Consider the following 12,651-nt stretch of genomic DNA (forward strand, 5'->3'; position numbering starts at 1 on the left):
TTCTATCTCCAAGATTAAAGTGAGAAAAGGCACTGGCTTAAATATTGACACTAATTGTGAGCAGTTTTAAACACTATTTCCAAGCCAGTGTAAACTGAAGGTGGTAAAGGACAGTAAAGAGAGTTTTGTGAGGAAAAATCTTTAATTTCTTAGCCCTCTTTTAATGTTGCCTGATTACCACACACACCTTAACTCAATAATAATGGTAAGCCATCAGAAAGCACTGTATTGGTAAGTATGTGTGAAGTCTTCAAGTCCATGCTAATAAGTTAGTTAACTGTTACACCCTCCAAAGAAAGCAAGAAGTATTGTGATACAATCAACAAAACAGTGGTTTACCAGCATTCTCTTTCCCTGTAGCTTTCCTTTGAGTAGCTGCACTTGGAACTGTGCCAGTGAATCCACATGAAATCAAACTATAGGACTCAAAGGGAATTTTTAGGTAGCCACTGCCAAGGATGATTCTGAATGTCTCTGCTTTATATAAAAACATTTATCTAAAGGAAAATGAATCACCAAGTTAAAACTTTCTAAAAGAGCATTTTCCCCAGGTCATAGCTATAAATTCCAAAGAGGCAAAACTGTTAAGCTAAGTGGATTAGAACTAGTTATTAGTGCTAGGACACACATGCTATTTTCATGGGCTATAAAACACACACACACACATACGGTTACACATGTGCACTAGGGTTCTTTTTATAAACTGAGTTAAAAGATACTTAAATTAAAAACTTTACAGAGGATTATAGAAATTATTAGCCCTCATGACAATATTGGCCACATATACATCATTCACATCATTGATCAGGGACATTCTTAAGGGGCAAACACTAATAGAGGATATAGAAATAAATTATTTAAGCAGATAGTGAGGGCAAAAGAGTCCTCGATGGAACTTCCCTTCTAACAAAAAGCAGCCCTAGAAATCATTTTTTTTTTTTTTTTTTTTTGAGACGGAGTCTCGCTCTGTCGCCCAGGCTGGAGTGCAGTGGCGATCTCTGCTCATTGCAAGCTCCGCCTCCCAGGTTCACACCATTCTCCTGCCTCAGCCTCCAGAGTAGCTGGGACTACAGGCACCCGCCACCACGCCCGGCTAGTTTTTTGTATTTTTCAGTAGAAACGGGGTTTCACCGTGTTAGCCATAATGGTCTCCATCTCCTGACCCCGTGATCTGCCCGCCTCGGCCTCCCAAAGTGCTGGGATTACAGGCGTGAGCCATCCCGCCCCGCCGAAATCATTTCTTTTCTAACAAAGAGCAGCCTGAAAGATCGAGCTGCAAACATAGGTAAGGAAGCTAGAGGCTTGCATGGGAGGATGCCTGCAGCTGCACCAATAGAAAAGGGTTACCTGGGGGCCAGACAGGTTCACCATGGAAACTCCATCTTCCCTTTTTTGTTAGCATGCGTACAGTAAGAAAGAAATGGGCAACATGGAGAAGCCAGGCAGAGAACCTATCTGCATAATAAAAGATTGGGGTGGTGACTGCTAGAGATTTACACGCTATGCAGATGGCACACCTGTTCCTAACCAGTTGTTTGCACCCTATGTACATCAGACACTATCTCCCCACTAACTCATCTATAAAACCCCCTGCATTTCACTGCGGATCAGCAACCAATCTTTCCAGGACCTCTCTTGGCAGCAGAGAGCTCTTCTTACTTTCGCCTATTAAACTTCAGCTCTTCACCTCACTCTGTGTGTCCGCATCTTTGATCTCTGTGGCTGTGAGACAACGAACCTTGGGTGTCACCCCAGACAAGGCCACTTCAACGTGATGCACTTTTTAACAATATACGTTGCATGAACCCCAAATACCTGAGACAGGTCTCAGTTTAGGAAGTTTCTTTTGCCCAGGTTAACGATGTGCAAGTGTGACACAGCCTCAGCAGGTCCTGATGACATGAGCCCAAGGTGGTCGGGGCACAGCTTGGTTTTAGACATTTTAGGGAGACACGAGACATCAATTAATACATGTAAGGTGAACACTGGATCAATACAGAAAGGCAGGACAACTCGAAGTGTGGGAGAGGGCTTCCAGGGCATAGGTAGATAAGAGAAACGGTTGCATTCTTTTGAGTTTCTGATTAGCCTTTCCAAAGGAGGCAATCAGACAGGCCTTTATCTCAGTGAGCAGAGGGATAACTGAATAGAATGAATAGGAGGCAGGTGTGCGCTAAGCAGTTCCCAGCTTGACTTTTCCCTTTGCTGAGTGATTCTGGAGTCCCAAGATGTACCTTCCTTTCACAGTGGTGACAAGGTTTTCAGAAATTCATTGTGGCAAAAAAGCAGCAGCTGAGCCTTTTTATTTGGGTAGAATAAAAACAGAAACAGTAACAGGAAATTCACCAGTTCCTTCTCTGTCCCTGAAAAAGGTGCACCAAGGGAAATTAAACCACAGGAAATGTTATTCATGTTAAAACAATCTATTCAGCCACTCAAAACTACAAATCAAAGAAAATTGGAAAAACCTTTCCAATGAGTTTCAGTGAAAACACTCTTTATTAGTAAGCAGACATTTCACACTTTCTGATTACATACATCATGCAAAATGACTTCACACATGGTTGTCTGTTCATTGTGACATCTTTTTTGAGATGATTATAAATTTAAGATGACTGCAGTAGTAAAAATAATTCATGAAAATGACTCTCAATGAAGCAAAACACTACATAGCACACATGAAATACTGTTCATCCCTCCTGGATGTTTAATTCTCTCCTAATGTAAATCTCTATTTTGGAAGACTATTATATACAAAAATGGCAGTTGTTTTTGTATGTGCATCTATAGGCACTCAAATGATAAAAACAAGAAAATTTCAAATAATTTTACAAGGTTTAGTTGTTTTTCCTGTTTTGTTAATCCAAAACAGGACAATGCCCTTTGATTTACAATGTTCAATTCTTTTAAGAAATCATTTTCTTCGGAAGATGATTTTGATCCATGAAAAAGTTGTTTTACCCCTGGTAATCTTTTTAAAATGGGGCTGGCTGTTACATTATGCAAGTTGTTTTCAATGAGTGAAAAGGAGTAGAGCTTATTTTGAGAAGAATTCCTCTCAATTATGGCTCTGAGAAAACTTCTCTGCAGTGGTGGGCTCACCACTTTCATTCTGTGGTAGTTCTGGTAGCACTCCCAGTATCAAAACCCTAGCACAGGTAAATTCACCTCTTTAAAATCAGTAATGACCCTGGAGAAAGATGAATTCCAAATCTAGTAGCATATTCAAGTCATATGGCAGAGAAATAGGCATAAAAGACTTTTTTAGGTACTTGGGGTGCTGCTGTAACAAATACCTAAAAATGGAAAAGTGGCTCTGGAATTGGGCAGTAGGTAGAGGCTGGAAGAATTCTGAGGAGCATGCCAGAAAGAAGCTAAATTGCCTTAAACAGACTGTTAGTAGAAATATGGAATGTTAATGCTAGGGCGGCCTTGAAGGAAGAAAGGAGTATAATAGACAATACCTCAATTGCCCTACAGTATCTAAATCATCATGAATAGACTGTTGGTAGAAAATGAAGAATATGTTATTGGAAAACTGGAGGAAAGGGGTCCTCATTACATAGCAGCAAAAAGCTAAGGTGAATTGTGTCCTGCAGTTATGTGTAAAGCAGAACTTTTAAGTGATGACTTCAATATTTAGCCGAAGATATTTCCAAGCAAGCTGTGGAAGGTACAGCCTGCTGTCTTCTTGCTGATTATAGTAAAATGTGGAAGGAGGTAGATAAATTAAGGGAAGAATGTTAAATATAAAGAAACAAGGACTTGATGATTTGGGAAATTCGTGGCCTGTTCAAATGGCAAAAGCCACTAAAACTAAGAGATTTAGTCAGGCCAGCCTTCTCTAGAGAAAGTGATGAAGGTATGGCTGTATAACCTTTTGCTAATACTTCAGAAACATCAAAAGGTCTGAGTATCAGGTCACACAAAAGGCTCTTTGAAGACATTAAGGGTGTGAATCATAGATCCTCTCAGCTATTTCACAAAAAGCCAAAAATAGAGAGAGGATTTTCTAGGAAAGATATGTGAGGAGCCTCCTATCTAAATGAGTGCATCCCCATGACATATGTAAGAGACCCACAAGTTTCCTGACAATGTTATAGCAGCAGAAGCACCACCATTTTTAACAGAAAGCTGTAGAGAATATAAAAGAAACTGAGAAGCTGATACACAGTTGCAAATGTGTGCTACCTTTTGTGAAAAAGATGACTCTGAGACAGTCACAAGCCCAGAGAACTGAGCAGTGAGCTGAAGATTACTCCCAGACCTTGAAACTTAAAGGAGGATGCCTGGCTGGTTTTGTAAATTGATTGCTGCTCATGGCTCCTTTTTTCATCCAAATTTCTGCTTTTTGAACAGGAATGTGTATAACTGTTACTGTATGCCTGTCATGCCAGCATACTTGGGAGCAGATAACTTGTTTTCTAGGTTCACAAGTGCACAGATGGAGAGGAATTATGCCCCAGAAATCACACCCTGATCCTCTCAAACTTAATTTAGATGGCTTTAATGTGAGATTTGAGACTTTTGAGTTGGTGAGACTCAGATAAGATTTTGGATTTAGAGTTGATACTGTAATAATGGTTTGTGACTTTTGAGCACCTATGAGTGAGGTAAATTTGTGATGAATCTGAATCTTTAACACAGGGGTGGAGCTGGGGGTGGGGGCGAACTGTAGTAGGCAAGAATAATGTTCTACGTAAAATGTTAATGTCCTAATCTCCAAACCTATATGTAACCTTAGATGGTAAAAGAGATTTTGCAGACGTAATTAAGGTTACTATGGATTTCAAGATGAGGAGATAAGCCTAGATTATCCAGTGGGCCTAATTTAATCATTAGTCCTGCAGAGAACCTCTCCAGGCTGGTGTCAGAGAGATGTGATAACAGAAGGGTCATAGAGATGAAACAGTGCTGGTTTTTAAGATGGAAGGAGGCCACAAGCCAAGGAATGCGGATGTCCTCTAGAAGGTGGAACGACAAGGAAATGATTCTCCTATAGAGCCTCCTAAAGGAATGCAACCCTGCCAACAAATTGATCTTAGCACCGCGAAACCCATTTGGACTCCTAACCTATAGAATTGTTAAGATAATAAATTTGTGCTATTTTAAGCCACATTTTGTAACTTGTTATGGTGGCAATGGAAAAACTAACCAGGAGTGATAACTAAGGATGAAATGGTGTCTGGGAAGAAGAAGCTTCTGGCTTCAGCAGAAATGTAAACATTTATGCTGGTAATTCTTTAGATCTAGTCTATACGACAGAACTTACATTCCTATATTTCTACACTAGTCTTGTTCTGGAGAAGACATTCTAGGTTGAGCACATAAGAATAGTGTTTAGTGTATATAGTGAGTTTCCTAGAAAAATGTGTTGAATGAACAAATGAATGTGATCAAGGCAAGCTCTGGGAGGAACTGTAATTACTTGATTTTAAAATGTTGTTGCTGTTTACCATATCTTCTTAAGAACTGCTGACATTTAGGCTAGGCGTGGTGGCTCATGCCTGTAATCCCAGCACTTTGGGAGGCTGAGATGTGTGTATCACCTGAGGTCGGGAGTTTGAGACCAGCCTGACCAGCACGGAGAAATCCCGTCTCTACTAAAGCTACAAAAATTAGCCAGGCGTGGTGGCGCATGCCTGTAATCCCAGCTACTCGGGAGGCTGAGGCAGGAGAATCTTTTAAACCTGGGAGGTGGAGGTTGTGGTGAGCGGAGATCATGCCATTGCACTCCAGCCTGGGCAACGAGAGCAAAACTCCATCTCAAAAAACAAAACAAAAAAAAGAATTGCTGACGTTTTATGTGTTTCTGTTTAAGTTCGCAACAGTCATAATTCTGTAAAATACAAGGCAAAACTGTAGTTTCTGATACTAGTAATATATCTAAATCAGTAAGTAAAAAGGATGTGTAAAATCTTAATAGGAGAAATAATTATTGTATGATCAAACAATTTCAAAATCAAAATAGACACGTTTCAGTATATATTACAGACAAATTTTCAACGTTATTTGATCAAAAGATTTCTTAATGGCTGTTGGTCAATGCTGCATCAAGAAACTTCAGTGCAAATTTTACCAAACGCATTTATCAAAAAGGGGTTTTGTTCATTCTTTTCTGCAAACAAATGTTACATTAACACTAAGCATGTAACAAACTGATTTGCCTAGAAATCCAAAAACTATCAACATAAAGCCAGTCTTTCAACTAAAAACTCAAACATACTTATCTCAAGGTCTATTCCTAATCCAAATTTGTCTATATTCAGGTTGGAAGACAGAATAACAATAAAACCAAAATCTATCTGTAAAAATAATAAAAATAATTTGGTTGTTTTTAGTGCTGGAAGTGTTGTTCTTATTAATATGGCACATCATCTATTCCCACATGCTACTGCATGGACAGGAACAATATTATTTTAGTTGCTGGAGTAACACAGTGTTAAGAATATCTGCTTCTAGCAGTGTCAGGCTTTCATCTGTTAGCTCTTTATTTGGAAATGAAGTCACAAGAATAAAGTCAAGAGCCGCAAATTCAGGACGAGACTGTACAATAAAGTTCCGGACATCCAGGATCCTGAAGAAATGAGAAAAAAAAAATTTGTAATATAAAAAACCATATTTTCATGTAAACTTAAAATTGAATCATAATAAAAATCACAAAATTTTAATCTTCATATAAAGGTGTTGTAACTTTCTTTTTTTTTTTTTTTTTTTTTTTGAGACGGAGTCTTGCTCTGCCGCCCAGGCTGGAGTGCAGTGGCCAGATCTCGGCTCACTGCAAGCTCCACACCCCGGGTTCACGCCATTCTCCTGCCTCAGCCTCCCGAGTATCTGGGACTACAGGCGCCCGCCACCTCGCCCGGCTAGTTTTTTGTATTTTTTAGTAGAGACGGGGTTTCACTGTGTCAGCCAGGATGGTCTCGATCTCCTGACCTCATGATCCGCCCGTCTCGGCCTCCCAAAGTGCTGGGATTACAGGCTTGAGCCACCGCGCCCGGCCAGTAACTTTCTTTAATGTATAGTATTTCAATTGAAGGATTTATCTTAGGCTTCAGTTAAAATGTAAAGTAACTTTAGTGTGTACTTAACATTTACTTTTCCTGTAAAATGGAAACAATCTTCAGGTAAGTTATGCATAAAGTAAGTGTACTAATGTTATTTTAAAAGTGCAGGTCCGGCTGGGCACGATGGCTCACACCCGTAATTCCAGCACTTTGGGAGGATGAGGTGGGTGGATCACTTGAGACCAGGAGTTCAAGACTAGCCTGGCTAACATGGTGAAAACCCCGTCTCTACTAAAACTAGAAAAAATTAGCTGGGCATGGTGGTGGCTGCCTGTAATCCCAGCTACTCAGGAGGTTGAGGTATGAGAATTGCTTGAATCTGGAAGGCGGAGTTTGTAGTGGACTGAGATCCCACCACTGCACTCCGGGGAGACAGAGTAAGACTCTGCCTCCAAAAAAAAAAAGTACAGGTCCTACTTTTTTCAGAGTATAAAATATGTTAGCAGCATAGGACCTGAAAAAGGTAACTATGATTGGCCTGTGGCAAGGTGAGTTTAAAACTATGAAATGTGTTGTCGTAGGAATAATTTTAAAAAATTACTCTCACATAAACACAGTAATTCAACCGAAATCATAAATATACCTCTTAGGGTCTTACTTCAATGGACAAATCCAATGTTGATGTACAAATCAATATTAAAGAAAAATTTAAAACTATCTGAAGTTCTTGAAAATAGTACAATTAAACTTGATTTACAATATACATTTATATTATGTATTTGCTATACAGAAAATCCCAATCAAAATTATCACAAATTTTTAAATGAATAAAGTCCCCAAAGGTTTTACTATGTTAAATTAAATCTGACTCTACTTCATATAGTTTTAGTAACAACGTAAAACTGTAGCTCTTATTTTTGTATGATATCTGATATCACATTAGTATTTGGATAGTTTATAGAGACTGTTTAAATACCATATATTTCATTTCTTATACACAGCTACTGTCCTTTTAAGAATGTTTCTTCTGTCAAAAAGTTACTTCAAAAGTAAACCTAAAGAATATCATATTCTTCATTACTCATGTCACATACAGTTTACTTAGATAAGCAACCCAGCGTATAGAACAGCAAACAGGACACTGGTGGTAAAGAAGCTTACCTGTGTGTACTATTGAATCTTTGTATCAAACGACTCCCATCTGCTAACCTGATTTGAATTTTTGTTGTTGGCACTGAATCATCAATAAGAACAACTGCATTAAGTATTGATTTATCCTCCTCTTCTGGAGAGGAAGGTGTACTGACTATTTCAGGTGTAAGACTAAAAAAGAAGAATCAAAGAATTAGAACACAAATCTGAGTATGTAAAATATGACAAACTGAAGAAAGCAGATAAACACTTAGAACATGGCTTCATTTGAGTCTCCTATACTTCTTTCAACCTCTTTCATTATGTTAAAGTTATTTTGGATCCTATGATTCCTATTTGGTTTACCTAATCTCTCTTAAAAGCCTAACTTTGTATCCTTTCCTCATTTAACTGTTTGCAATTTCATCACATTTAGCAAACCAGTTTTATTTAGAAACATAAGCAACTCTGAGTTAGTGTCAAAGAATGACTAAGAGCAGACAGACATGGTTTCACATCCCAGCTACGTCAATTGTGTGAAGTTGAGTAAGTACATCAATCATTTTGAATCCAGTTCTATCATTTATAAAATGAGGGAATAATACTATGTTATGAAGGTATATTATACCAGTAAGTCCTTAATATTGTGCCTAGAACACAGTGTTTCAATAGGTGCCAGCTATTGTGTACATACTATCAGCACTAAATTCACTTAATTTAAACTTGGCTAATATTACTTAAAAACATCTGATTCAAGCACTGCTTTGCAAAACAGAAATAACTTCTAAGTACTAGTGAGGAATAAAATGTTATTACATGACAATAAATTCGTAATGAAGCTTGACAGAACATCTTACCATTTGAACTTGGTTACTAGTGACCCTAGCATTGCTGTCTTAGCCCTCCTAACATGAGCAGGATGATCAGCCAGTATATACCAAAAGTGAATGTCAAAAATAGAGGAGTGCTCTTTTGGGTTAAATAATTAAAAGAAATTTAGCCCAATTTTCTCAGTCATCTTAAGGGATTTTTGATAACCTTCAAGTTTTTTCTCTTGAACACTGAGATTTAGATGGTTTCCTATAAATTATTTTCTTCTGGAAGAAAGACACACATGTATCTAATTATTACTAGTATAAAAGTTCTATGAGCATTTGGGCTTTAGTCCAATCTAAATCATCATGACTCTTACTCCCATTCAAAAAGTTTCTCTTTCAAGAGTACACAGTAAAGTGATAAAATTATCTGGTACTAACTGCTGACACTTTCTTTAGCTATTTCCTGATGATAATTTTAGAACTGATTTGAGGATACATAAAAATATACAAAAGGTTAAAATTATGACTTACAATAAATGATCAGATATTAAGGAATTTCTTTTTAATTTGGAATTGAGGGCCAAGAGTCCAGTGTTCCTTACACGAGGGGGATGAAAATACAAGAGAAAAGACACGAGACACTGAATGCAAAGGACCTCTTTACCTCTGCCACACTGATAACCAGGTATACACATTATCATCGTCACTACCACCATTACCACATCTGCCACATACATTGTTTCATTTACATCAGCCTGGAAAGCAGTGTTAACAGCATGGTTCCTGGAGCTGGATTACCTGGTTTCAGTCCCAACTCTGCACTTATTCTGTGACACCAGGCAAGTCACTTACCCTTATTGTGCCTGACAGACAACAGCAGCAGTGTTGTAAAGATGAAGTTAATGAGGACACATAAGCACTTCAAATGGTGCTTTTATATAGTTGGCACTACTAAAAGTTGGCTATTAGCATTATAATTATCCTAACAACTCTGGGGAAAAAAAAAAAGTTACCCCCAATATTCCTATTGGTAAGGGAGAGAGTTGAGGTTTATCTTGGGCTCTTTCCACACATCAGGTTGCCTCCCTGTTGTTTTCGTAATCTACTGCTTTCTGTTTAAGGCAGATTCTGACCAGGTGTGCTTTTTCTCAAAACAGAAAATACAGGATGGGGAAGCTAGGTAAGAAAATGTGTGTATGTCACATTGAAACTATTGTATATGGAATAATAACATTTGAGAACTGGAACGGATGGACTTTCAACATAATTTAGGCCAACCATATCATTTCATCCAAGAGAAACTGAGTCACAGAGAGACTAAAAGATATGTTCAGAACTACACAGATAGATAGCTGGACAAGCTGGTAGTGTGGTATTAAAAAATCAGCCTAAAAAGTAATGTTATTTTACTTTATTTTTCTGAGATGCAGTGTTGCTAGGTTGCCCAGGCTGGAGTGCAGTTGTGTGATCTCAGCTCACTGCAACCTCTGCCTCCTGAGTTCCAAGTGATTCTCCTGTCTCAGCCTCCCAAGTAGCTGGGAGTGATTAAAGGTGCCTGTCACCACATGTGGCCTTTTTTTTCTTTTTCTTTTTTTGTATTTTTAGTAGAGATGGGGTTTTGCCATGTTGGCCAGGCTGGTCTTGAATTCCTGATCTCAAGTCATCTGCCCGCCTCGGCATCCCAAAATGCTGGGATTACAGGTGTGAGCCACTGTGCCCAGGCGAGTTATGTTAATTCTAATATTTAGCTGTCAAAATCACATCTGTTTGCTATTTAAAACTTTCTCTGTATCATTCAATTGATCAAGCCATAGTAAAACTTTTACATTAAAAAGAAAATTTTTTTTTTTTTTGCGATGGAGTCTCACTCTGTCGCCCAGGCTGGAGTGCAGTGGCCGGATCTCAGCTCACTGCAAGCTCCGCCTCCCGGGTTCACGCCATTCTCCTGCCTCAGCCTCCCGAGTAGCTGAGACTACAGGCGCCCGCCACCTCGCCCGGCTAGCTTTTTGTATTTTTTAGTAGAGACGGGGTTTCACCCTGTTAGCCAGGATGGTCTCGATCTCCTGACCTCATGATCTGCCCGTCTCGGCCTCCCAAAGTGCTGGGATTACAGGCTTGAGCCACCGCGCCCGGCCAGAAAATTTTTTAAGAAAGAAAAGAGAAATTAATTGGTACAACAAGGTTTCCAGGCAAATGGCAGGAAAGGATGTAGGTTGTAATTCCCTGAGACAGGAGGAGAAACACCCTCTTCTTTAAACTTATGGCGGGAGAGGAGAATGAAAATGATCATTAGTAAGCTTGAAGGCTGGAGGGGAACACGATAAGAATGTGAATTCCTGTAAGGTTCTATTTTCTCAGTGAAGCTGGAGGCAAAGAGATTTGCTGAGAGTGAGTGGCAGGGGTCAAGGAGGGGGTTTAGGAAAGCAGCTCAGGCCTGTGAGACTGGCGAGGTACAGCACTGCCTGCTCAGCACAGCTGAGACTGTCCCCAGAAGTACTGAGCCGCACTGGCTGACGACCCAGTCAGGCTTCAGTCAGGCCACAGCTGTTGAAGAGCTGGGATAAGGAAAGGCTTTGAAGTTTTAGAGAAGAGAGCCCTCAGGGTCTAGGGCCCCAGATGAAGACAAATCTCAGGTGAGTGAGAGTGTTAAGCAAAATCTTTTGAAGAGAACAGTAGGACAAACAGGCAGTGACTGTTGTGCAGAGAGATCAGCTTTAAATCATGATTTTTATCATTATACACGCCAGCTCAAAAGCCTACCAAGAATGCCTGCTTGCTAGTCCTCCCTATTAAAAATGACTCCGTGATTTTGTAGGTCTTTTACTTGTTAGGCACTACTCTAGCTCACCAAGCTAATTTTTATTCAATAACACAGTTTGTTCTACAATTGCAAATTTGCAGTTTTACACCTATGGTTTGCCTTCTTCTATTATGTGAGGGTACTATGTAATATTTTTACAGCATTTTGGTTTCCACCATAATTGTATATCACATAAAAAGATCTAGTTTCCATCTATGTAACATTCTGTGTGTAATCAGACTGCCATCTATGGAAGACAATAGATTATTTTCATTTCTGTTTTACTTGCTTCTTTTTATTTCCTGCTCGGTAAATAATTGTCTTGAACTCTTGAGAACCAAGCCATTTTAGAAAGTTACTTTCTAAATGAAGGTTAATTATTGAACTTTTAATATCTTTCTTAATGTAAATTTTTAATATAAAATGTTCTATGTAATTCTTCACTTTAGAATACATTTGCTTATTCGACATTTGGGTTTGTGTACACACAGGCTCACATCATCATGCTATCTCCTTCTATTAGAAGCTGAAAATTCTAAAGATTACATCTCTCAGACTCTCTGGCAGCTAGGATTTCATGATTCTACCCTTCCACCAGGCAAACAAACATATACTTGTTTGGTGGAAGTAAGCACTGCAAAGTCGAAAGTCTGTAGCTCTTCTGGTAACTAAGGTGGTAGAAGCATTTATTTCTTCTATGATGGAATGTTCTAGTATCTAGTCCGTAGTTCCATGGGCACTGAGCACCTGACTGGGGGACATAGGTGTTGTCTCTGGAACACTCTTCTATGGTGTTTGTTTCTCCTGGCTAAGGAAAGCTTGGTTTGCTTGTCTCTTCTATAAACTACACAAGATCCTCTAAGAAACCTATTACTACTGGCAAGTAGATTCTGTT

At 39.0% G+C, this 12,651-nt stretch overlaps 1 protein-coding gene across 1 annotated transcript in view; it reads right to left on the reverse strand.

The window, feature by feature from the left end:
* Positions 1–2,480: 2,480 nt before the first annotated feature.
* The window catches only part of UBXN2B (UBX domain protein 2B), a 38,992-nt gene continuing 28,821 nt past the window's right edge, over positions 2,481–12,651 (reverse strand). Inside the window, exons 7-8 of the mRNA XM_050802274.1 lie at positions 8,169–8,330; positions 2,481–6,577 (exon numbers count right to left, since the gene is read on the reverse strand). Of these exons, the coding sequence (XP_050658231.1) occupies positions 6,415–6,577; positions 8,169–8,330 (325 nt within the window). The 3' untranslated portion in view covers positions 2,481–6,414. The remainder of the gene's footprint in view (positions 6,578–8,168; positions 8,331–12,651) is intronic.

This window comes from Macaca thibetana, chromosome 8 (assembly GCF_024542745.1).
Source record: "Macaca thibetana thibetana isolate TM-01 chromosome 8, ASM2454274v1, whole genome shotgun sequence".
Lineage (NCBI taxonomy): Eukaryota > Metazoa > Chordata > Mammalia > Primates > Cercopithecidae > Macaca > Macaca thibetana.